Below are 27,517 nucleotides of genomic sequence, written 5' to 3' on the forward strand. Positions count from 1 at the left end.
AGTTAACTGTGATATCCAAGGATACCACCTGCCCTTGGTTGTTTTGCCAAAGTTACCATTCCTCAAGGGATCACAAAGATTACTTGATTGAGGTATTACAGTTGACTCCCATGATCAGCCACTGAACAGTCAGCAGCAAGCGTCATTATTTTTTCCATCCCCTCTCAGCTAAAAAGCTCTGAGGTCCATTTGTGTTAACCATGGCTGAGATTAACTAAGTCAATATCGAGTTTGGGATTTTGCACCTCTTGCTGTGGATGGGTCAAATTGCACACTGGGCAGTCCCTTTACTGAGTCATTAGGGGAACTGAAAGCAATGAATTAAGTTTATTTGTAGACTATAATAACGTAGGATGTGGTTATGCTTTGAGAGATTTCTTTCTTAACTGCTGAGTGTTTGTACATGAGCTGAAAAGCTGAGAGGTTCCACAAATGAAAACCCAGGTCCACTGCCGTGATCATTATAGCCGGGTTACATTATGCAGAAAACAATCATATCACAATTTAACTTTATTAAGCAAACATATTTGATGAAAATATTAAAAATCAGTATCTCAGAAACTTTTTACAGAATATATAACTAAACCCTGGAATTATCATGGATCACAATAACCCTCTGTTGGAAGAAATTCTATTTCCTTTTGGCTCTTTATTCATATTGGTGTTGTCACCTGTTTGAACATGGTTTTAATTATTCAAACAGTAAAAGATGCACTGATACATATTATAATGTAATGTTGTCTTTTCAAGTATGGTGTCATGTACACATTTTCCTCCACTGTATTCAAACTTTGGATCCATTTCCAGGAATCTCACTAACTGGCAGGAATGAGTTAAAGTGTCTCTTTGTCCTTTATTGAATGGTGAAGATGTTGGACATTAATGACTACTAGGGATGGAGGATGTGCTCCATTGCTAGTCTTTCTTTTCCTGCTTGTTACCATGTAGAAGGGAAAGGAAATGATTCGACTGCAGCTCAGTCTATCAAGAAGCAAATAAATATCTTGCATAAAGGCTTGAAGATGGAAACAATCCAATTTGAAGACTGTCTGATTTGTAGAAGCTTATGTCTTGGAAATCATCAAATAGATACATTTGCTTTTTTCTTGTCCCTTTTTAAAAAATATGAACTTGATAATGAAAGGGAGATATTTCTGTGAGGTATAAAAACATTCACTGCAAAGGTCAATGGACTTTAACAAGTTAGTGTTAGCAACTTTTTACAGAAAGGACAAACAGATAATGGTCGTTATTCAGCTCCCGACCTGCAGATTATCAAATAGTGAAAGGATTTTCTGTAAAACCTTTCCAAAAGAAATAGGGTTCTTTCACTGAACCAATGTTTTACAGAAATATGTGAAAGGTTGAAGGGTTGTAAATTATCCCTACTCGAGTATCTATAAAAATCTAAGAAAGAATATGAAGAACTAATCAAACAATTTATACATAATATAATCTATACATAATAGAGCTACACACCTTCTGGATTACTTTGGTTCAACAAAACACTTTCCCACAGTCCCCTATAAAGTGATAACTAGGTCTTAGTGAACTTCCCATGGGAACCTGGGTTTAAATCTAATCCATATACTGATTGGACAAAAGGTTGTCACTCTGATTGCTCAACAGTTTTTGTGTAAAATGGGGTTTTTCTAACTCCAACTCAATTTTTCATAGATCCAAGTCTATAGCTCAAACCTGATCATCAATTCAGGACAAACTGGCAATCTCGTAAGAACATAGAAAATAGGAGCAGGACTGGACCATTCGGTTTCTCAAACCTACTTTGCCATTTGAACAGTTCATTGCTGATCTGATTGTGGTTTTAACTCCACTTTCCTGCCTCCTCCAATAATCTTTGACTCATTTGTAGATAAAAATTCTAATTCACTCTTGAATGTATTCACTGATCAAACATCACTGCTTGCAGGGGTAGTGAATTCCAAAGATTAATGACCCTCTGAGAGAAGAAATTTCTCCTCATCTCCCTCTTAAATGGGAGACCGCTCATTTTGAAACTGTGCCCCTGGGTTCTATGTTCCCCACAAGGGGAAACATCCACCCAGCACCTGCCCTGTCAAACCCCCTCAGAATCTGTTTCAAAAAGATCACCTCTCATTCTTCTAAACCCATCCTACTCAACCCTTTCTCATTAGACAAACCCTTCATCCCAGGAAAGGGTCAAGTGAACCTTCATTGAACTGCTTCCAGTGCAAGTTTATCCCTCCTTAAGTAAGAAGACCAAAACTATATACAGTACTCTAGGTGTAGTCTGACCACTGCCCTGTCCAGTTGTAACAAGACTTCCCTATTTTTATACTCGATCACCCTTGAAATAAAGGCCAGCATTCCTTTTGCCTTCCTAACCACTTGCTGTACCTGCATGCTATTTTTTGTGATTCATGTTCAAGGACACTCAGATTCCTCTGCACTGCAGAGTTCTATCAACTTTCTCCATTTCAATAATAATGTGTTTCTCTGTTCTTCCTGCTAAAATGGACAACATCATATTTTCCCACATTATACTCCACCAGACAAATTTTCACCCAATCACTTAACCTGTCTTTATCCTTTGCAGACTCTTTTTGTCCTTTCCACAACTTGCTCTTCTATCTTTGTATCATCTGTAAATTTGGTGACAAGGCAGTCAGTCCTTTCAAATCATTAATATAGTTCAGAAATAGTTGAGGCCCCATTTCTGAGGTTGTACAGCCGGCTTATGTGGGAAACTGGAGAATGCATATAGATGCAGTGGATAATTTTTACTTTGAGCACAGGTGGAGAACCAGCATTTGTGGATCAACCTCATGGTGTACTCTTCACCTGAGAGAGAGAACAAGGCTGCTGACTTGACCCACCAATTTTCAACTTAAATTTTCAACTTAATTCCTGTTTTAGACAGCATGGTTATAATTTCTGAAAAATTTACAACCTGAATTGAGGCACTTTACAATTTACAAAGAATGATTCTCTGTTTCTATTATTCTACTAGAATTTTGTGCCAAAAGTACGTATGTTTACGAACAATCTTCTTTTTAGATGGAGGAAGCATCACATCCTTACTGTTAATTCACCACAACACAAAGATATATGGAATTGTGGTGGTGAGTGTTTCCTGGTGTTGGTCAGAGACAGGTTCATGTCAATGAGGCATCATGCCATGAGATCACTGTTGGTGTTATGTTGCAAGGAAATGAGTGCATGAGGTGAGATGATTTCTGACAGGGAGAGAGAGAGACAGCAAAAACCAGAGAGTGAGCTCACCTCTTGTGTTATTGTGCACACCTAGTGACCACTTTCACTGGGGGAAGAAATGTACTGCATTAACGTTATGCTTTACTGTGCTAACACAGAATCACATAACCCTCTGCTTTGCTGAAATCTGAACTAAAAGCAGAAAACGCTGGAAAAACTCAGCAGGTCCGACAGCATGTGTGGAGAAAGAAACAGGGTTAACGTTTCAAGTCCGTCTGACTCTTCCTCAGGGCTCTGAAGATAGTAATTCATCATTCACCTAACCTTGAGAATATGAGTAAGCTATAAATTCCTTTCTCTGTTCATGTTTTGCTGTAAGGAGTTGGTTTTTTGCTAATGATGAATGACAGTGGTAGAATTGGATTGCAATAGGATAAAATTAGTAGCAAATAACTACATGGTGGGGAGAGGGAGATATCAGCTAGTGTAGCCCAAAAATATCTATTTCCTGAGCATCTGTGAAGTGGTGAAACAAGCGTTACAGTATCCATCACATTTTGCATTTCCAAAGTGCTTACAGTTGTGAGTTCTGCAAAGATTTCTCTTTGGTTCTGGATTTTGTTGATCTGATGATGATAAAGTGCAAATCTGTGATGGTTCGCTGATGTTGGTTCTGCTTCTCACTAACTCCAACCCAAAATGTTCATTCGTGGTTCTTTCAGACAACCTCTGATTGTTTGATGGGTTATAATTGTAACATCTCTGCACCACTGGACTCTGAAATGACAACATTTTATTCAGCCAACTTCATTTAAAGATCAATTGACAGTTTTGCAATCTAGTGGTTAACTCCCTTGTTTTCACAGGTTGTAATCCAGCATAAGGTATGGCATTACATTTTAGTTAATCAGATTTTCTTTTGCTGGTTTGATTGAAATTTCAGATCCATTCTTGTTTCAGTCACAACAGGGTTTTGTTGCACTAGCCTAAATTCTTTTAATGTCTCTTGCAAACTCTCTTATTTTGTTCCTTTTATTTGTCCTCCTGTGACATGTAACAAAGGAGGTGGTGATATTTTGAGTATAACCTTCTCATTCCGTCAAAATAAAGTTTCAGGGTCTTAAATGAAGTGGCAGTGGAGATAGTGGATGCATTGGCTATAATATTCCAAAATTCCCTGGATTCTGGAAAGGTTCCGGTAGATTGGTAAAATGCTAATATAACACCCTTAGTTAGTTAGACCAGGTAGTTTAACATCTGTCGTAGGGAAATTGCTAGAATCCATTATTAAGGAAGTAGTAATGGGGCATTTGGAAAGTCAAAATGCAATCCATCAGAGTCAACATGGTTTTATGAAGAGTAAATTGTGTTTGACTAATTTGCTAGAGTTCTTTGAAGATGTGACAAGCAAAGTGGATAATGGGGATCCTGTAGATGTAGTATATCTGGACTTCCAGAAGGCCTTTGATAAGGTGCCGCACAAAAGATTAATACACAAGATAAGATTACATGGAGTTAAGGGTAATATATTAGCTTGAATAGAGGATTGGCTAACCAACAGAAAGCAGAGAGTGGGGATAAATGGGTCTTTTTCTGGATGGCAAGCTGTAACTAGTGGGGTGCCACAGGGTTCGGTCCTTGGGCCCCAGCTATTTACAATCTATATTAATGACTTGGATTCAGGGATAGAAGGTACTATAGCTAAATTTGCAGATGACACCAAAATAGGTGGGAAAGTAAATTGCAATGAAGAAATAAGAAATTTACAAATGGATTTGGACAGGTTAGGTGAATGGGCCAAAATCTGGCAGATGGAGTTTAACGTGGATAAGTGTGAGGTTATCCATTTTGGTCAGAAGAATAAAAAGGCGACTTACTATTTAAATGGAAAGAAACTTCAGAACGCTTCAGTGCAGAGGGATCTGGGTGTCCTGGTGCATGAATCGCTGAAAGCTAGTATACAGTTACAGCAGGTAATAAGGAAGGCAAATGGAATTTTGACATTTATTGCTAAAGGAATAGAGTATAAAAATAGGGAAATGTTGTTGCAACTGTACAAGGCATTGGTGAGACCGCACCTGGAGTACTGTGCACAGTTTTGGTCCCCTTACTTGAGGAAGGATGTAGTTGCACTGGAGGTGGTTCAGAGGAGGTTCACTAGATTGATTCCAGAGATGCAGGGCTTGTCTTATGAGGAGAGATTGAGCAGTTTAGGCCTATACTCGTCGAGTTTAGAAGGATGAGAGGAGATCTAATTGAGGTAGATAAGATGCTAAAGGGAATAGACAAAGTAGACGTGGAGCGGATGTTTCCCCTTCTGGGGCATTCTAGAATGAGAGGCCATAGTTTTAGGCTAAGGGCTGGTAGATTTAAATCAGAGATGAGGAGGAATTACTTTTCTCAAAGGGTCGTGAATCTGTGGAATTCACTACCTCAGACTGCAGTGGATGCCGGGACGCTGAATAAATTTGAGGAGGAGATAGACAGATTTTTAATTAGTAACAGGTTGAAAGGTTATGGGGAGAGGGCGGGAAATTGGAGTTGAGGCCAAAATGAGATCCACCCAGACATCCCCACCCAGTCCCTTGCACTCCCACCCAGTCCCACCCGGGTATAGCACCCACCCCACCCAGTCCCTCGCACTCCCACCCAGTCCCACCTGGGTATAGCACCCGCTCCCAGCCATACCCTGCTCCCACCCTGCTGCAGCACCCACTCCCACCCAGTCCCTTGCACTCCCACCCAGTCCCACCCGAGAATAGCACCTGCTCCCAGCCACCACCCCCCCCCCCACCTCCCCCCCCGCTGCAGCACTCACTCCCACTGATCCACACGGATTCATAAAGGAAAAGCTCAATGAGAATTAACATGTTGCTCTAATAGCCATAGCTGCTCCATGTTCCAGAGTGGAAAAGTACAATTATAAATCTACAAACTACAGACAGAGGGATTGCATTGTGGTTATACTCATGTATTTGAGCTTTTACTGGGAGAATGTTGGAGAGCTGCTGAAAGAACTTTATACAACCTTATCACTTTGTCTCTGTATATCTGAAATTTAGTCTTCATTAAGTAAAATGGACAGGGTAAGAAACTTAAATGCCACATTTTGTATTAACATTTTTCGCTAGAAAAGTATGTGAAGTATTCCCTTTTTTTCCATTTTCTGAAATGCTTTCCCCAGAAAATGTCTTCAGTAAAAGCTCCTTCTATAGACCGGGGGGAGATGGTGTCTGGTATTGTCATTGGGTTAGTAATCAAGAGATCTATAGACTGGGGGGAGATGGTGTAGTGGTATTGTTGTTGGGTTAGTAATCAAGAGATCCAGTGTAATGTTTTGGGGATCCAGGTTCAAATCCCACCAGAGCAGATGGTAAAATTTGAATTCACTAAAAATCTGGAATTAAAAGTCTAATGATGACCATGAAACCATTGTTGAATATTGTAAAAACCCATCTGCTTTACTAATGCCCTTTAGGGAAGGAAATCAGCCGACCTTACCTGGTCTGGCCTACATGTGACTCCAGACCCACAGCAATGTGGTTGAATCTTACATATCCTCTGAAATGGCTGAGCCAGACACTCAGTTGTAACAAACCGCCACAAAGTCACAAAAAAGGGATGAAACTGGACAGACCACCTGGCATCGACCTTGGCACTAGAAACAACAGCAGCAAACTCAGCCCTGTTGACCCTGCAAAGTCCTCCTTACTAACAACTGGGGGCTAGTGCCAAAATTGGGAGAGCTGTCTCACAGACTAGTCAAGCAACAGCCTGACATAGTCATCCTCATGGAATCATATCTTACAGATAATGTCGCAGACACCGCCATCACCATCCCTGGGTATGTCCTGTCCCACCAGCAGGACAGATCCAGCAGAGGTGGTGGCACAGTGGTATACAGTCAGGAGGGAGTTGCCCTGGGAGTCCTCAACATTGACTCTGGACCTCAGCATGTCTCATGGCATCAGGTCAAACATGGGCAAGGAAACCTCCTACGTACTGCCCTCCCTCAGCTGATGAATCAGTGCTCCTCCATGTTGAACACCACTTGGAGGAAGCACTGAGGGTGGAAAGGATGCAGAATATACTCTGGGTGGGGGACTTCAATGTCCATCACCAAGAGTGGCTCAGTAGCACAACTACTGACTGAGCTGGCCGAGTCCTAAAGGACATAACTGCTAGACTGGGTCTACGACAGGTGGTGAGGGAACCACAAGAGGGAAAATCATACTTGACCTCATCCTGACAGTATCGGTAGGAGTGACCATAGCATAGTCCTTGTGGAGAGAAAGTCCCACCTTCACATTGAGGATACCCTCCATCATGCTGTGTGGCAATACCACTGTGCTAAATGGGATAGATTTCGAAACAGATTTAACAACTCACGACTGGGCATCCAGGAGGTACTGTGGGCCATCAGCAGCAGCAGAATTGTACTCGAACACAATCTGTAACCTCATAGCCCAACATATCCCCCACTCTACCATTACCATCAAGCCAGGGGATCAACCCTGGTTCAATGAAAAGTGCAGGAGGGCATGTCAGGAGCAGCACCAGGCATACCTAAAAATGAGGTGTCAACCTGGTGAAGTTATAACACAGGACTACTTGCATACCAAACAGCATAAGTAGCAAGGCAGAGCTTTTCCTCTTCAGATAATGATCTAATTCCCTTTCGAAAGCCACAATTGAACCTGCCTCCACCACAGTCTCAGGTAGCGCGTTCCAGATCCTAACCAGTTGTTGTGTGAAAAAGGTTTTCCCTATCAACGCTGTTTCTTTTGCCAATAACTTTAAATTGTTGGCCTTGGGTTCTGGATCCTTCTGCCAACGGGAACAGTTTCTCCCTAGCTACTCTCTCCAGATCCCTCATGATTTGAACACCTTGATCAAATCTCCTCTTAATCTTCTCTTCTCCAAGGAGAACAGTCCCAGCTTCTCCAAGCTATCCATGTCACTAAGTTCCTCTCCTGGAACCATTCTCATGAATCTTTGCTGCATCCTCTCTAATGGTTTCACATCTTTCCTAAAATGCGGTGCCCAGAATTGGATCAAATCCTCCAGTTGGTGCTGAACCAGTGTTTTATTCGGGTTTATCATAACCTTCTTGCTCTTGTACTCTGTGCCTCTGTTTATAAAGTCCAGGATACTGTCCCGCCACCTTCAGTGACTTATGCACACGTGCACCCAGGTCCCTCTGCTCCTGCACCCTCTTTAAATTTGTACCCTTTATTTTGTAATGCTTCTCCTCATACAAGTTCCCAAAATGAATCCATTATACACTGCATTATAATCCTATTGTAGCAAATGAGAATGATCATTTGCTCTGGTTTAGACACTAATGTAATTTTCTAAATATATTTGCAGATTGTAAGAACAAATTGCTATTTCTTATCAGATGAATCATTGTGTCCAGGCAACATCTGTGGTGAGAGAAACAGAGTTAACCTTTTGTCAGTCATTGACCTGAAACGTTAACTCTGTTTCTCTCTCCACAGATTCTGCCAGACCTGCTGAGTATCTCCAGCATTTTCTGTTTTTATTGCAGATTTCCAGCACCTGCAGGATTTTGCTTTTGCAACGTGTCTGGTGTTTGTCTAATGTTTCACTTCAGATTAATGGTTACCCAATGTACATGATATCACTGCCCATGAAGTGGGTGGGTGAATGTTGAAATAACTGGTCAATTTGTGCACTCTGTTCTGTATCTGTGTTGTGTTTCTTTTAAGGTGATGAAGGGATATGATTACCAAACCTCGATACTGCATTCCATCAGAAAAGGAAAAATAGAAAATTAGAAACTAAATTATTTCAGTTACTTCTGAATTTCACAGATGTACACAATTTTACCAATCTGTCTACCAAAATTCCTGGTTGGCTAGCTGATGCATAATTGCATGTGCTATTACAAAATCACCTGGTGTGTGTTATGAGTTCTAGATACTCTTTAAATCATATAGCGCCGTCTTCCCCCACAGCTTAACTCACCCAAGCGTGCTGATCTGTAGGAATGTCGCTGCTGGCCTCAAGTCTCTTTAAGTGCTTATTCTGTGTATTAACATAGCATTTTTCACAATATCCACTGTACACTGGATTGGCGAGCATGCTACAGTCAGGTTTGCAACAAACAGACATGTTTTTAAGCTGGGATGAAATCTGAACAAGGTGCCCATGAGGTGGAGGGGGATTACTCTGCTGTCTGAATGGATCTTGCTCTCCGGATGCTCCTAGGAAGAAGAACATTATAATGAGTCTCACCATCAGCCATGCTAACCCCACCAAATAGTTCAGCAAGGTCACAGAAATTCCCACAAATAAAACATAACTCATGTATTCTATCAAATCAGTGTTCCTGTGCAAAATATAACTATATATGTAGGCCATTCAGCCCCTTGAACCTGCTCTTCCATTCAATAAGATCATGGCTGATCTGATTGTGATCTCCACTTTCCTGTCTACCCCCTATACCCTTTGACTCCCTTGTTAGTCAAGAATCTATCTAACTCGATCTCTAAAAAATATTCAGTGATCCTGCCTCGTCTCCTCTCTGGGGAAGGGAGCTCCACAGACTCATGACCCTCTGAGAGAAAAGAAATCTCCTAATCTCCGTCTTAAATGGGAGACTCTCTATTTTTGAACTGTGCCCCCTAGTTCTAGTCTCTCCCACAAGGGGAAACATCCTCTCAGCCTCCGCCCTGTGAAGTCCCCTCAGGATCTTATTTGTTTCAATAAGATCACCTCTCAGTCTTCTAAACTCCAAATTACAGGCCCTGCCTGTCCAGCCCTTCCTCATAGGGTAACACTCCCCAACCCCCATCCCAAGGGTAACACTCCCCAACCCCCATCCCAAGGGTAACACTCCCCAACCCCCATCCCAAGGGTAACACTCCCCAACCCCCATCCCAAGGGTAACACTCCCCAACCCCCATCCCAAGGGTAACACTCCCCAACCCCCATCCCAAGGGTAACACTCCCCAACCCCCATCCCAAGGGTAACACTCCCCCACCCCCATCCCAAGGGTAACACTCCCCCACCCCCATCCCAAGGGTAACACTCCCCAACCCCCATCCCAAGGGTAACACACCCCAACCCCCATCCCAAGGGTAACACTCCCCCACCCCCATCCCAAGGGTAACACTCCCCAACCTCCATTCCAAGGGTAACACTCCCCCACCCCCATCCCAAGGGTAACACTCCCCAACCCCCATCCCAAGGGTAACACACCCCAACCCCCATCCCAAGGGTAACACTCCCCCACCCCCATCCCAAGGGTAACACTCCCCAACCCCCATCCCAAGGATAACACACCCCAACCCCCATCCCAAGGGTAACACTCCCCAACCCCCATCCCAAGGGTAACACACCCCAACCCCCATCCCAAGGGTAACACTCCCCCACCCCCATCCCAAGGGTAACACTCCCCAACCCCCATCCCAAGGGTAACACTCCCCCACCCCCATCCCAAGGGTAACACTCCCCCACCCCCATCCCAAGGGTAACACTCCCCCACCCCCATCCCAAGAATCAGTCAAATGAACCTTCTCTGAACTGCTTCTGATGCATTTATATCCTTTCTTAAATAAAGAGACCAAAACTATGCATAGTACTCCAAATGTCATCTCACCAACACCCTGTACAACAGTAGCAAAACATCCCTACTTTTTATAAAAGCAAAATACTGCAGATACTGGAAAGCTGAAATAAAAACAGAAAATGCTGGAGAAGCTCAGCAGGTCTGACAGGATCGGTGGAGAGAGAAACAAGAGTTAACGTTTCGAGTCTGTATGACCACTCTGAAGAAGGATCATACAGACTTGAAACATTAACTCTGTTTCTCTCTCCACAGATCCTGTCAGGCCTGCTGAGCTTCTCCAGCATTTTCTGTTTTTATCCCTACATTTATATTCCATTCCCCTTGCAATAACCATCAACATTTCATTTGCCTTCCTGATCACTTGCTGTACCTGCATACTAACTCTTTCTGATTCATGTACCAGGGCATCCAGATCCCTCTGTACCCCAGAGTTCTGTAATCTTTCTCTATTTAAATAATTTGTTGCTTTTCTATACTCCCCGTCAAAGTGGACGAGTTCACATTTTCCCACATTATACTCCACCTCCCAAATTTTTGCCCATTCACTTAACCAATGTTCCTTTGCAGATTCTTTATGTCCTCCTCACAACTTACTCTCCTGCCTATCTTTGAATCGTCAGCAAACTTAGCAACTATTTGGTACCTTCACCCAAGTCATTGATTATAGATTGCCTGTGACACTCCACTAGTTACATCATGCCAACATGAAAATGAACCATTTATCCCTGCTCTGTTTCCTGTTAGCTAACTCATCCTCTATCCATGTTAATATGTTACCCCCAAACAATGAGCTCATTTTACGCAGTAACCTTTGATGCGGCCCTTATCAAACGCCTTTTGGAAATCCAAGTACACCACATCTACAGGTTCCCCTTTATCCATTCTGCTTATTATTTGCTCAAAGAACTGAAATAAATTAGTCAAACATGATTTCCATTTCATAAAACCATGTCGACTCTGCCTGATTGTATTGAGATTTTCTAAGTGCCCCGTTGTAACCTCAATAATAGATTCCAGCAATTTCCCTATGACCGATGTTAAACTAACTGGCCTGTAGTTTCCTGCTTTTGTCTCCCTGCTTTCTTGAATAGAGGAGTCACATTCTAGGGAATTTTGGAAAATTACAACCAGTGTATCTATTTTCTCTACAGTCACTTCTTTTAAGATCCTAGGATGAAGTCCGTCCAATTGAGTTGGATACTGAAGTGCACAAAGGATGCAGGAGAGGGAGCACAAGCTTCCCTTTTGTTGTGAGGTATATCTTCAACAAAGCCAGCTCCTCTTCATCCTGGCTTCTGGTTGAAGCAAGTTGGTCAGATCCTGAGTTGAGCCAGTCCAGCTGGTTATGGTCAACCCTGACACCGAGACCTTATCCATTTACTCTTTACTCCCTAATAAGTAGTTTGCACACGGTATTGAGCACTGCTGCCAGAAACCTTTTGTTCTTCATTCATGGGATGTGGGCTTCACTGGCTGGGCCAGCATTTATTGCCCATCCCTAATTGTCCTGGAGAAGGAGATGGGGAGCTGACTGCAAAGGTTTTGTTTCGAGGAAATGGATTTGATTTCTTCAGGATTTCATTTTAGGTATCTGCTTGAGAAAGATTGTTGTGGCCCATCTCCAAATTTCACTTCAATCAAAATGAAAAAAACCCAAATCTCACTTCATCCAACATTGGGAAGGGAAGGAAAAAAGGTTCAGAGATAATCCCTTCCACTTTACTTGCAGCATCAGAACAAGTTATTTATGGAAGGGATTATCTTGAACTTTTTTTCTTCCCTTCCCAATATTTTCACATGACTGTTTTGTAGTTTTACAGCTTATTCCTCTTTAAAAATAGATCATTTTTTGATAGTAAATGAGTTGTGAAAGTGGACACATTTTCATTAGAGATTTTTAATCCTGACCTCTATGCCTGAGGTCAGCACTTGCCTAAAACATCTTTCTTCTGCATAGCTAATTTATATTTTGTATTACATTCTTATTTTCCTTTAGATCCTTCACCTTTATCATTCTCTGTTTTCCTTTTATGTCAGTTTAAGTAATTGAAAAAACACTGAGTGGAAAGGTTACTCTGTAAAATAAGAGCTGATTGTGTAGGGGGTAACATATTAACATGGATAGAGGATGAGTTAGCTAACAGGAAACAGAGTAGGGATAAATGGTTCATTTTCATGTTGGCATGATGTAACTAGTGGAGTGTCCCAGATTTGCACTAAGTGCAGTAGCAGGCGGGAAGAAGGATGTTTTCCCCTTTGGCCACATTGGTGGGTTTTTGCGCTGTATCGTTCCCATTCCTCACCTCATTAATAACACATTCTCGGGAAACTCGCCGGATCGCTGGTGGGCAGGCTTGGCTTTACCCATCCAGCCATAACCTCAGCGCTCCCTCGCTCCGGGCGCCATATTTAAAGCGCACCAGAGCACAGCTGACTTCATGCCCACAGACCAGGGCTGCTCCAGGCAACAGGTGACCCTGAAAGCAAAGGAGACGACAGCCCCCAAATTTAGTGACGTCTCTCTGGGGCGCCTGCTGGGTGCAGTGGGAGGCTGCGGAGATGTCCTTTACCCCCCGCTCTGGCCGCAGGAGGTCCACCAGAGTCACCAATCCAGCTGGGGGGTGGTGACAGTGGCGATCAGCACCACCAGAGCACAGAGGAGGTCAGCCATCCAGTGCAGGAAGGGGATGAATGGTCTCATCCATTCCGCCAGGGTAAGTCAACCACCTCATCACTCTCAACTCTCACACTCACAAACCCATCACACACCCACAGGGATCTCACACCTCAAGGGACAACACCACTAACTCTCACACACACCCTCACATCCCCATCAGGCTCATACCCTCTGGAGCTCACATCCTCATCCTGTCCGTGGCTCCGCTCACCACACAGACATTCCACTCAGTGCCGTGTGTCCTGCTCACACTCTCTGTCTGTTTCCATGCAGGAGAAGCTGGCTCACAACAGCAGGGAGAGACCCCAGACTGGGGGTGGAGTGGCCCACATTGGGCCCCTCACTCACTCTGAGGAGTGACCATCACACTGACTGGTGAGGGTGTGGACCCTGTCCACGGTGATGGTGGGGTTGGTGGTGAACACCCACGTGAGGATCCTGCACCACACCATCCTTCTCTCAATGTGACTGTGAGTGTCTCTCTCTCTCTCCTGCTTTTGACTCTGCTGCCATGCACTAATTCTCTCTACTTTGGTTCACAGGGAGCTCTGCAAGTGACCGACACCCTCAGCCAACCAGTCCCTCAACTCCATCCAGGTCCTCACCTCCAGCCAAGATGACACCTCCTCCATTGAAGAGCTGGAGATAAGCAGCCTGGAAGACCCGACACAGCGCTTACCCACACCCTGCACCAGCGCAGAGATACACACCTCAGTGGGACCAGGATCTAGAGCAGGCTCAGGTTCACTATCTGGTGGTCACCAACGGACATGTGTCTGCAGCAGGAGGAGGCAGGTTCAGCTGAGCTCCCTAGCACTCGGAGGACTGTTGGGGAAGAGGCATCTGTGAGGCCCGAGTCAGATGATGAGCCTCCAGATTCAGCCTCCCAACTCATCCTGGAGAGTCAGTGGAAGGTGTGGGAACATCACACAGGCTGCTGGAAGCCCTCAACAAAGTGGCACGCAAGTCAGAGGAGTGCGTCTGCCTGCTCTCTGATGAAGTGGTGCCCACATGTGCGCCTACGGAAGTCTCCGTGGGAAAGATGGCAGATGCCATGGAGACCCTGGTCCAGCAGAATGCGGAGATGTGTGCAGACCTGCACTCCTCGCAGTGGTCATGGGTCAGTTCCTGCAGTGACAACATGAGAGGGAGACAGGGCACCTCAACGTCCCTCCAGGTGCTGCTTCCCCTCAAGGAGTCAGACCGGGACCCTCGGGCACCCGAAAGGAGGAGCAGCAGCAGCTGGTCATCCACTCAGGAATCTCAGGGTTTGTCCGCTTCCTCCCAATCTTTTTTGCCTGTGACCCCCTCAACCTCATCCTCCGTCACTGCAGAGGGAGTACCTGAGAGTAGGAGGATACCCAAAACAAGCCAAGGCCCTCAAGGATCTCCAGAGGGCACATGCCAAAGTCATCAGAGGCAACAGAGCCAATCATTACACAGGCTGTCTCCACCCCTGCTGCAGATGTCAGGGCAGCGCCTAGAAGAAGTGATAGGCCTGGAAAAGTTAAGAATTTCTGATCACAAGTGGCTGCACAGGTGAACACATTTTGGCACTTTATAACCTGAAAATATATTCATTTTCATTGAATAATGTGTAATGCTGTCTTCCAGCTTCATTTACAGGCTTTGTGAGTCCTCCCCCTGTGAGCAGCACTGAACCTCTAACAATCGAAGAAAACCCCAAATGCAAACACACTGAGTCAATCCTCCAGCCTCTGGATCCTTGACAACCAGATGTACTGAGTGAAGATGCACATTGGGATCCTGTGGAAGTCCTGAAGTGAGGTCCTATATCGGAATTTCCTGGGAAGTTTGAAAGGGAAATACCCCTGGTCCCTGGAACCCTCCACCAATGTTTCTGACCCAGAGTTAGAGTCAGAGACTTCGGACAGATCCACAGTAAATATCCGAATAGTTACCCAGGAAATGTTAGGCAGAAAAATCCTAGATCAATTCCTGGATAACTCCAAATGTGATCCCCAATCACTACACTGACCCCCTCGATACAACCCCCACTACCTCCTCAAACCCCTGACTACCTCCCTGACATCCCAACTACCCCCAATCACCTGGCTACAGCCCCCCACCCCCCCTACCGACTACCCGACTACACCTGACCTGATCCAATCACTTCTGACTCCCTGACTCGACCCAAATACCCACTCGCCCACCTCACCCCCTTGCCCACCTCACCCCCTTGCCCACCTCACCCCCTCGCCCACCTCACCCCCTCGCCCATTCAACCCACCTCACCAACTCAACCCCTCTCACCCCCTCAACCCCCCTCGCCCCCTCAACCCCCCTCGCCCCCTCAACCCACCTCACCCCCTCACCCACTCAACCCACCTCACCCACTCAACCCACCTCACCCCCTCAACCCACCTCACCCCCTCACCCACTCAACCCAGCTCACCACCTCACCCACCTCACCCACTCAACCTACCTCACCCACTTAACCCACCTGACCCCCTCACCCACCTCACCCCCTCAACCCACCTCACCCACCTCACCCACTCAACCCACCTCACCCACTCAATCCACCTCACCCACTCAACCCACCTCACCCACTCAACCCACCTCACCCACTCAACCCAGCTCACCACCTCACCCACCTCACCCACTCAACCTACCTCACCCACTTAACCCACCTGACCCCCTCACCCACCTCACCCCCTCAACCCACCTCACCCACCTCACCCACTCAACCCACCTCACCCACTCAACCCACCTCACCCACTCAACCCACCTCACCCACTCAACCCACCTCACCCCCTCACCCACTCAACCCAGCTCACCACCTCACCCACCTCACCCACTCAACCTACCTCACCCACTTAACCCACCTGACCCCCTCACCCACCTGACCCCCTCAACCCACCTCACCCACCTCACCCACTCAACCCACCTCACCCACTCAACCCACCTCACCCACTCAACCCACCTCACCCACTCAACCCACCTCACCCACTCAACCCACCTCACCCCCTCAACCCCCCTCGCCCCCTCAACCCACCTTGCCCCCTCAACCCACCTCACCCCCTCACCCACTCAACCCACCTCACCCACTCAACCCACCTCACCCACTCAACCCAGCTCACCACCTCACCCACCTCACCCACTCAACCCACCTCACCCACTCAACCCACCTCACCCACTCAACCCACCTCACCCCCTCAACCCACCTCACCCACTCAACCCACCTCGCCCCCTCAACCCACCTCACCCCCTCAACCCACCTCACCCCCTCAACCCAGCTCACCACCTCACCCACCTCACCCACTCAACCCACCTCACCCACTCAACCCACCTCACCCACTCAACCCACCTCACCCATGCACTCATTCATTCATTTACTCATTGGCTCACTAACATTCAAACTGGAGCTTCAAAATTACCAACTGGCGGGGGCGGGGGGGGGTGGAGGTGCAGCTGGTGCTGTAAAAAGGGGGAATGTCGTGTCTTTCCCAGCTCTACTCCACCCTGACGGAGTTCCCCAAGGGACACTGATGTGCATTTCTGTGACAGGCAGGATCAGAAGATCCTTGAAGAAGAGCCCAGCAGTGTTGAGTCAGGAGAAATCACCGAGCGCAGGGGCAACTCACTCATCATTGCCGCTGCTCGGGAGATTCGGGCCACTATCATGGAAAAAACCCAAGGGAAGAAACTTGTAATCTTTCAAGTGTCTATTAGATTTGTAAACAAACAAGAAACCACAGAGACATATTCTGTTATTATAGGTTGGTAAAAGTTTAAATGGTACGAAAGCCACCTGCTGAGCTGAAGTTTTTGAAACCCAGGCAAGCTTTCATAATGGAGCTGCTGTCATAGCAAAAGCTTCCAGCTCACTGACAGCACAGAAATCCATTTGAATTTCAAAGCGGAGTGCGGGTCTATGAATGGAGTTGGGGGAGGGGGGGGTGGTGGGGGGGTGCGCAGGTGCAGACCATTATTTCTGCCTTCAGAAGCAGGTCTTTTTTAAAATAGCTAAATCTGGTGGTCCAATCAAATCAGGGCATAAAAACATGACAGCAGAGGCCATCTTTTTCCATTTTTTTTTAACTGTGTTATGATGCTTTTTCCATTTGGAAAGTACTGTAATGCATTTGAATAAATACACAAAGCTGGTCAATGCAAGAATCAACTTACCTTTGAAAGACAGATCCCTACACGAGTCACTGCATTAAAAACGCATCCCCATTACAATGCAGCACCTAATAGTGACATCTGAAGGTGCAAAAACATTTTATATTTACCTTTCAGAACGTTCCCGACTCCTCAGCAGGCTTTGCATTTTCTTTACAAACTCTCAAACCTGACGTTCTTTAATGGGTTTCCAAAGCCCACACCACAAGATGAAGATGGTGTGTGGGAGGAACTCAGAATTTTACCCCCATTTACACCTCAGTGGGGTGGGGGGGGGGGTGCGGGGATGAGTGTGCTTTTCACATACTAGGCATTCCCGACCCACAAAAAGGCCAAAGGAATGTGGAGGAAAATCAGGTTTCCTCCAAAAAAAATTAAGGACAAAATTTTCGGCTCAGTGAACGGGTGTGGGCCTGCTTGCTGAGCTGTAACGTGAAGCACGGTGACATCAGGCAGATATCCCGGTGTCACCGCTCATCATTTAGAATTTCAGTTCGGCAGGTGCGCAGCCGAATCGGCTCAGGCGGCTTTCGCGTTTTTCATGGAACCTCATCCACGGGCGGGATGAGGTTACGTGAAGGGTTTATAAATTAAACAAACTTTTTTATTCATGTTATTTGGCATGTCTCGGCTCATGTGGCACTGTCACATGAGGGGACATGTCTTAACAATTCTCCTTTCCTTTATTTAAATTTTTAAAACACAAGCTAATCTCCCTGAGGCAGCTCTGTGCCTCAGGGAGGTTTCTGTGCTCTTTGCCGTGCACGTGTGAAAGAGCGCAGGCCCCGACTCAGGGAACCCACCCCCCACCCACCCTCACGGGGAGTGCTCAGTGCTCCCGGGTGCGCATCACACTGGGTGGGTCTTAATTGGCCCGCCCACGTAAAATGCCAATCCGGTCCATGCCCAGCCACCCCTGCACAACCCCCGATGGGGGAAAATTCTCCCCTAAGTGTGGCATTCATGCCCGAGGAGGTGCACCTCCCCACCCAGATGAAAACTGGGCCCATTGTATTACGAAAAATAGGACGTTATTTGAAAAGCTGATGCTTCTATCTTATCATTACTTGTGGGAGCTTTTGGATTAACAACAATAACTTGTATTTATATAGCACCTTCAACATAAAAGGTTCCAAGGTGCTTCTCAGGAGCATAATTGAGCAAAATGTGACTGAGCCACATAAGGAGAAATTAGGACAAATCACCAAACGCTGGTCAAAGAAATAAGTTTTAAGGAACATCTCAAAGGAGGAAAGAGAGTGGAGAGAATCAGGGAGGGAATTCCAGAGTTTAGGGTGTGAAGGAGATGAAGGAATGGCAACCAGAGGGACAGGGATGGTTAAGATGCTGGAATCGAATCAAAGATCTCAGAGGGTTGTGGGTTAGTGAATACAGGAGGGGCAGAGGCCCTGGGGTGATTTGAAAACAGGAATGATAATTTTAAAGTTGAAGTGTTGCCAGACCAGGAGCCAATGTAGGTCAGCGAGCATGGGGATGATGGATGATGAGGATTTGGTGGGAGTTAGGAAGCAGCCAGCAGAGTTCTGGATAAGGTCAAGCTTATAGTGGATGGAAAATGGGAGGCTGAGCAGGACAGTGCTGGAATACGCAAGTCAAAAGGGTCACAAAGACATTGGTAAGGGTTTCAGCAGCCGATGAGTTGAAGGAGCAGCAGAGTCAGATGATGAGACGAAATGTAAGCAGATTTCAAGCTGATGATTTCACAAATACCGATAGGTGACTGAGGAGGAGCCTCAGTTACTGTGGGTGCATTTCGTAGGTGCTTGGAATGTGACTGATGGGCAGTACCAATGGACCAGGTTTCTTTTCATTGGCACACAGTTGAAAAATATAGGCCAGGGTGTTAATGATTTCTGAAAGCATGTTTTACAAAATACAAACGACTTACCAATCTCTTCCACATATTTAAAGAAACATGTGGTACAAAATCCATTCTGTTCTTCAGTCCCAAAGTACTGACAGTTTGGATTTCTGCATTTTCCAGATTCACTGGTCTGACTGAACTTCTGCCTTTGATCCTGGTGGAGTACTGCTCCATGAGTGCCAGTGTAGGCCAATGCAACTTGCAGTGCATCTGAAGGAATGTGCTCTGTTCTGGCATGGGACTTTGCAAGAGAATCCATTGTCTTTAAGCAAGAGAAACATAAACCATTGAACTTTCTTATTTCTTGCTTACAATTGCTGCACCTTTCTCCCCACAAATCCATCCTTTCGTCCACTAATTCACCTGCCAACTTTGGAAAGCAGGGTTCCGAATTACTGTCTCCCTCTGGAGAGTATTCCAGGTGATCATTTCTGTGGAAGCAACTTGGACAAAGCCCGTTCTGTGCCACAGTTCCAGTGAATGGACAGTGAGATGTTTTGCACTTCAGGGCATTGGTCTCACTGAAGAAAGGGATATGTGATGGTGATGCTGGAGGAGTTGACTCCTTCCTGATGTCTTGCGGTCCAAAGATCGTTGTTCTTTCTGACTGTAACTCCTTCAAATATTCCTTAGCTCCTTGGTTGCCACTTTGCTTCCAGTTGTTGGCCCCTGAAGACATTTCTTTCTTTTGGAAAGCATTGTGACACACATGACAGAACGGTTTTGTAAATTTTGAACAAAAGTATGTGCAACCGTGAGTCAAACATTTGTCTCCCACAATAGATAGATTTGAGAGAAAAGTGAGCTCCTCCTCATTCCCAACACTTTGTTCCTTGTCGATGTCTTCCTGCCAGAATTTGTACTGATGGTTAACCAGCTGGAAATAATCTTCAACCAAGTTAAGATCATCAGGCAAAGGATTTATAAACAACCTGCAAAAAGAAACAAAACTGCACTTATTTAGAAGCTTATTTTTCTCCTTTGAAGGATTTAGCTTCCATGAAATCATCTTCAGTTATAAGACTTTTCAATTACTTCACAGGAACAAAGATTCTGAAATGAGAAAGCCACTCGGTTCTAGTTGACTTACGCAGGTCATAGTCTCTGCCCCAAACCATTTAATCACCTGGGGGATTTCAAAACAAATTGTATCAGTTTACTATGAGTTGCACTAGTCCCTCAGAGTGAGAGATTTGGAGATGCTTCCAGGTTGAGGACTGAAAAAATATTATTAACAAATTGGTACTCAAGTTGCCTTCAATCTAAAAATTATAGACACAGCATTATGCAATTTTAAAAAATGATTTCATAGGATGCGGGCACCACTGGCAAGGCCAGCATTTGTTGCCCATTCCTAATTGCCCTTGAACTGAGTGGCTGCTGGGCCACTCTAGAGGGCATTTAAGAGTCAACCACATTGCTGTGGGTCTGGAGTCACATGTAAGCCAGACCAGGTAAGGTGGCAGATTTCCTTCCCTGAAGGGCATTACTGAACCAGATGGGTTTTTAATAACAATAATGATAACTTCACAGTCACCATTACTGAGACTAGCTTTATATTCCAGATTACTAATTGAATTTAAATTCCACCAGTTACCATGGTGGGCCTTGAACCCATGTCCCCAGGACATTAGCCTGGGCTGTTTGATCACTAGTCCAGTGACAATACCACTACACTATCTCCCCCAATCTGGGTTAAACCTTCACAGTGATCCTATAAAATCTACAAAATGTCATTGTTCACTAAGCAAATGCTTTAACTTGGAACCTTTGCTTAGAGGCTCTGATACTAATACAAAGAATGATTAGATCTTTTATTCTCAAAGCTCACTGCTAATCACGGCCCCAGGCTTCCAATTTTTCTCAATACGTTACTTCTCGGTCTCCAGAAAGGCGGCAGTTGAGTTGATATTGGCTACGGAATCAATTAGCCTCTGCATCACCCACAATCTTTTAGTTCCCTTCCATTTCCTTGATCGAACTAAGAAAATTTGCATATTTGTATCTTTTATTACAACTTGAATTCTGCTCTCAGTGGATGTGGACTTGGTGATACAAGACAACTTCTAAAAGCCTTTGTTGGTGAATAGCTGTGAAGCAAGCTTGCAACGGGATTAAAGGTGCTATATGAATGCAAATTGCCTGCCTGGTTTGAAGGCTTCACCAGCTGTGCTGCTTCCTTCTGTTGGGCGGTGACCCACGTTATATCGTCACAAGCATCAGGTGCCTTACTTCAATATGTTAATAAGCCCAACCCTACCATACAGGGCAAGAGCACTGTGGGAGAAAGCAGTTCCTCAACAATAGTTAACCTATTGTATCTCAGGTATGCCGATGTCCCCCGGTCATTTCTCAGGCCAGGTTTTGGCTATTGAGGCGGCCCTCCTGAGTTAGGATTTCCGGCATGAGTGACTCACACCCCTCCCCCATTACCCCACTGTGTTTGAGTTGGAAAATTTCCGGAATTGTCAGACCTGTATTGTAAAAAGTACCCCGAAGACATAATTTTCAGTCTGGGGTGGTGAGGAGGTGCGGGATACAGTAGGATGTGCTGACCTCAGAAGCATTGTGTAGGCAGACATGGGGACAGTGGAGTGCCGTGACAGGTTGGATCAAAGAGCTGCCTTGGTTTGTTGGGGTTTTATCGCAGTTGTTTTAGAAGTTATGTCCTTTAGTCCTCACACCTGTTCAACACCATCCCCCCCAACCATCACTATGCATCATGACCCCTCAATAACCTCCGTGTCATTTCCATGGCCACTCACCTAGTTTTCACCATGGGCAGATCTCAGGAGCCATTTGGCAATGAAAAAAAGTAAACTTCTAACAACGTACGACAGCTCTCACTCTGACGCATTTAACAGTGAGAGAAAACTCCCATTCATAGAATCCATTCAGAGCTTTTAAATCCCCACAAGCGGTTAATCTCTTATAAAAACAAACCAACTTCTATTCAGACCCCACATCAAATACAACTAATCCTTTAATAGACCCTTTAAGCTGCCAATAAAACTGTGAACTCAGAACCCCCGCTGAGATAATTGTAGCTTTTAAAATCAGCCAAACATTCACAATGACACAATGATAGCCCTTGGAAATGTTAACAAAGAGCTCTATTGAAATTTCACAACCAGATGCTATTTTTTTAACCTACTCCTGTCAATCAAAGCAGTCCAGCAAAATGTTTTTGTTAAATCTCAGTGACAGCTGCAGTCTGTATTGTTTTAAAGCTTGAAGAACAGGAGTTTTAAAAACTTCAGATCATGACAGTTATGTAGGACTTACCAACCTTCAGGAGCATTTACATCTACTCCATCAATTTGTGATTCCCACACTGTGGGTTAGTGCCCTTCAAACAGCAAAATCAAGTGTGTGTCTCAACTCAGCACCGAGCTCAAATGGCCCTCCTGAGTTAGGATTTCCGGCATGTGTGACTCACACCCCTCCCCCTTTCTCCATTGTGTGACTCACACCCCTCCCCCTTTCCCCACTGTGTGACACACACCTCTCCCCCTTTCCCCACTGTGTGAGTCACACCCCTCCCCCTTTCCCCACTGTGTGACTCACACCCCCCCCTTTCCCCACTGTGTGACTCACACCCCTCCCACTAGAGGTAAGTGCGAGAGGATGACCCTGGAGGGGCAGTCAGTAGCACCTAGAGGAGTCGAGAGTTGAAGAGCGATTGGGAGTTGCAGGGGAGCTCGAGGGGGGTGGGAGTTGCAGAGAAGCTGGGAGATCAGGGTGTGACTGAGGGAGTTTGGTGAGGAGAGAACAAGATGATCCTTTGAGTGCCATGAATATGGGTGGGTAAGCATTTATTGCTTTTATTGCTTCTAGTTTTTTGGCTCTTATTTTGTGGTTCATCATTTGTAGTGGCTATATTCTGTAATAACAAGGAGCAGGGAAGGAGGACCCGCGAGTAATTGATTATTATTTGATATTAATTATCTTCCAAAAGGTTCAACTTAATTTAAAGGGGTAGGTCATGGCAGGAGAGATCAAAGCCGTGGTGTGCTCCTCCTGCTCAATGTGGGAAGCCGGGCACATTTTCAGTGCCCGGGGCCAGCATGTGTGTGGGAAGTGTCTCCAGCTGCAGCTCCTGGAAGCCTGGGTTTTGGAGTTGGAGCGGCGGCTGGGGACACAGTGGAGCATCCGCGAGGCGGAGAGTATCATGGATAGCATGTATACAGAGGTGATCACAGGCTAAGAGTCCACAGGTAGGAAGGGAATGGGTGACCACCAGGCAGAGCAAGAGGACAAGGCAGGCAGTGCAGGAATCTCCTGTGGCTATTCCCCTGCAAAACAGATATACCGCTTTGGATACTGTTGAGGGGAATGGCCTCTCAGGGGAAAGGAGCAACAGCCAAATTCATTGCACCGTGGTTGGCTCTGCTGCACAGGACAGGAGTAAAAAGTGTGTGAATGCAATAGTTTTCGGGGATTCAATTGTAAGGGGAATAGATAGGCATTTCTGCGGCCGCAAGCGAGACTCAGGATGATATGTTAGCTCCCTGGTGCTAGGGTCAAGGATGTCTCAGAGCGACTACAGGACATTCTGAAGGGGGAGGGTGAACAGCCAGTGGTTGTGGTACACATTGGTACAAACGACAAAGGTAAAAAAAGGGATGAGGTACTAAAAGCAGCATATTGGGAGTTAGGAAGTGAGTTGAAAAGTAGGACCTCAAAGGTAGTGATCTCAGGATTACTACCAGTGCCACCTACCAGTCAGGGTAGAACTAGCAGGATATATCTGATGAATACGTGGCTGAAGAGATGGTGTGAGGGGGAGGGTTTCAGATTCCTGGGACATTGGGACTGGTTCTGGGGCAGGTGGGATCAGTACAAACTGGACGGGTTACACCTGGGCAGGACCGGGACTGATGTCCTAGGGGGAATATTTGCCAGAGAGATTGGGGAGGGTTTAAACTAAAATGGCAGGGGGATGGGAACCTATGCAAGGAGTCAGAGGAGGGGGAATCAAGGACGGAAAGGGGAATAAGAAAAGTGATAGAGAAATCAAGGGCAACAATCAAACAGGGCCTCAGTGAAAAATAGTGGGAACAGGACAAGTAAAGTTAAAAAGACAAACCTTAAGGCTTTGTGCCTTAACGCGAGGAGCATGCGCAATAAAGTGGATAAATTAACCGCGCAAATAGATGTAAACAGGTATAATATAGTCATGATTACAGAGACATGGCTGCAGGGTGACCAGGGATGGGAACTGAACATCCAGGGGTATTCAGTATTTAGGGAGGACAGACAAAAAGGAAAAGGTGGTGGAGTTGCATTGCTGGTTAAAGAGGAAATTAATGCAATAGTGAGGAAAGATATTAGCTCCGACGATGTGGAATCTGTATGGGTAGAGCTGAGAAACAATAAGGGGCAAAAAACGTTAATGGGGGTTGTATATAGACCCCCAGACTCTTGTGGTGATGTTGGGAATGGCATTAAACAGGAAATTAGAGACACATGCAATAAAGGAACATCTGTAATTATGAGTGACTTTAATCTGCATGTAGATTGGGCAAATCAAATTAGTAACAATACCGTAGAGGAGGAATTCCTGGAGTGTATACGGGATGGTTTTCTGGACCAATACATTGAGGAACCAACGAGAGAACAGGCCATCCTAGACTAGGTATTGTGTATTGAGAAAGGAATAATTGGCAATCTAGTTGTGCAAGGCCCCTTGGGGATGAGTGACCACAATGTGATAGAATTCTTCATCAAGTATCTATCTCCACTTGGAGAGGCAAGGTTTGATCAGGAATAGTCAGCATGGCTTTGTCAGAGGGAGGTCATGCCTAACAAATGTGATTGAATGTTTTGAGGGGGTGACCAGGTGTGTAGATGAGGGGAGTGCAGTTGATGTAGTTTATATGGATTTCAGCAAAGCATTTGACAAGGTCTCACATGGGAGACTTATAAAGAAGGCAAAGGCACATGGGATACAGGGTAATTTGATAAGGTGGATTCAAAATTGGCTTAGTTGTAGGAGACAGAGGGTGATGACAGAAGGATGCTTTAGTGACTGGAAGCCAGTGTCCAGTGGCGTACCACAGGGATCTGTGCTGGGTCCCCTATTATTTGTCATTTATATAAACGACATAGATGACTATTTGGGTGCAGGATTAGTAAGTTTGTGGATGACACAAAGATTGGCCGGGTGGTTAACAGTGAGGTTGGGTGTCTTGGGCTTCAGGAAGATATAGACGGGATGGTCAAATGGGCAGATAAGTGGCAGATGGAATTTAACCCTGAAAAGTGTGAGGTGATACACTTTGGAAGGAGTAATTTGACAAGGAAATATTCAATGAACGGCATGACACTAGGAAGTTCTGAGGAACAAAGGGACCTTGGCGAGTGTGTCCATAGATCTCTGAAGGCGGAGGGGCATATTCGTGGGGTGGTGAAAAAAGCATATGGGACACTTGCCTTTAACAATCGAGGCACAGATTACAAAAGTAGGGAGGTCATGTTGGAATTGTATAGAACCTTGGTGAGGCCACAGCTGGAGTACTGTGTGCAGTTCTGGTCGTCACATTATAGGAAGGATGTGATTGCACTGGAGGGGGTGCAGAGGAGATTCACCAGGATGTTGCCTGGGATGAAACATTTAAGTTATGAAGAGAGGCTGGATAGACTTGGGTTGTTTTCGTTGGAGCAGAGAAGACTGAGGGGTGACCTGATTGAGGTGTACAAGATTATGAGGGGCATGGACAGGGTGGATAGGGAGCAGCTGTTCCCCTTATTTGAAGGGTCAGTCACAAGGGGACATAAGTTCAAGGTGAGGGGCAGGAGGTTTAGGGGGGATGTGAGGAAAAACTTTTTTACCCAGAGGGTGGTGACGGTCTGGAATGTGCTGCCTGGGAGGGTGTTGGAGGCGGGTTGCCTCACATCCTTTAAAAAGTACCTGGATGAGCACTTGGCACGTCATAACATTCAAGGCTATGGGCCAAGTGCTGGAAAATGGTATTAGGTAGGTAGGTCAGGTGTTTCTCACGTGTCAGTGCAGACTCTCTTCTGCATTGTGATTCAGTGATTCTGTGATCAAGATGGAGAGTAACGTAGTTGATTCTGAGACTTGGGTCCTGAATCTTAATAAAGGAAACTACGATAAAATGAGGCACAAGTTGGCTACGATGGATTGGGAAATGTTACTTAAAGGGATGATGGTGGATAGACAATGGCAAACATTCAAAGAGCGCATGGGTGAACTGCAACAATTGTGTATTCCTGTCTGGCGCAAAAGTAAAACAGGAAAGGTGGCCAAACCATGGTTTACAAGGGAAATTAGAGATAGTATTAGATCCAAGGAAGAGGCATACAAATTGGTCAGAACAAACAGACCTGAGGATTGGGAGCACTTTAGAATTCAGCAAAGGAGGACCAAGGGATTGATTAAGAAGAGGAAAATAGAGTACGAGAGTAAGCTTGTGGGGAACATAAAAACTGACTGTAAAAGTTTCTATAGGTATGTGAAGAGAAAAAGATTGGTGAAGACAAATGTAGGTCCCTTACAGTCAGAAACAGGGGAATTTATAATGGGAACAAAGAAATGGCTGACCAACTAAATACATACTTTGGATCTGTCTTCACAAAGGAGGACACGAATAACATACCAGAAATGTTGGGGAACACAGGGTTTAGTGAGAGGGAGGAACTGAAAGAAATCAGTCTTACTAGGGAAATGGTGTTGGGGAAATTGATGGGATTGAAGGCCGATAAATCCCCAGGGCCTGATAATCTACATCCCAGAGTACTTAAGGAAGTGGCCCTAGAAATAGTGGATGCATTGGTGGTCATCTTCCGAGATTCTATAGACTCTGGAACAGTTCCTACAGATTGGAGGCTAGCTAATGTAACCCCACTATTTGAAAAGGGAGGTAGAAAGAAAACGGGATTATAGACCAGTCAGCCTGACATCGGTAGTGGGGAAAATTCTAGAGTTCATTATAAAAGATTTAATAGCTGAGCACGTGGAAAACAGAGGCAGAATTGGACAGAGTCAGCATG

The 27,517-nt window shown here is 45.4% G+C and overlaps 1 protein-coding gene across 4 annotated transcripts in view; it reads right to left on the bottom strand.

Annotated features, from left to right (window-relative positions):
- Window positions 1-1,143: 1,143 nt before the first annotated feature.
- The window catches only part of LOC121291101 (tumor necrosis factor alpha-induced protein 3-like), a 111,293-nt gene continuing 84,919 nt past the window's right edge, over window positions 1,144-27,517 (bottom strand). For 2 of the 4 annotated variants that reach the window (XM_041212155.1, XM_041212154.1), the window contains exons 7-9: window positions 19,526-20,433; window positions 9,187-9,425; window positions 1,161-3,972 (exon numbers count right to left, since the gene is read on the bottom strand). In XM_041212155.1, the coding sequence (XP_041068089.1) occupies window positions 3,697-3,972; window positions 9,187-9,425; window positions 19,526-20,433 (1,423 nt within the window). In that variant the 3' untranslated portion in view covers window positions 1,161-3,696. The other 2 variants (XM_041212156.1, XM_041212157.1) reach the window with 2 other exon arrangements.

This window comes from Carcharodon carcharias, chromosome 19 (genome assembly GCF_017639515.1).
Source record: "Carcharodon carcharias isolate sCarCar2 chromosome 19, sCarCar2.pri, whole genome shotgun sequence".
Lineage (NCBI taxonomy): Eukaryota > Metazoa > Chordata > Chondrichthyes > Lamniformes > Lamnidae > Carcharodon > Carcharodon carcharias.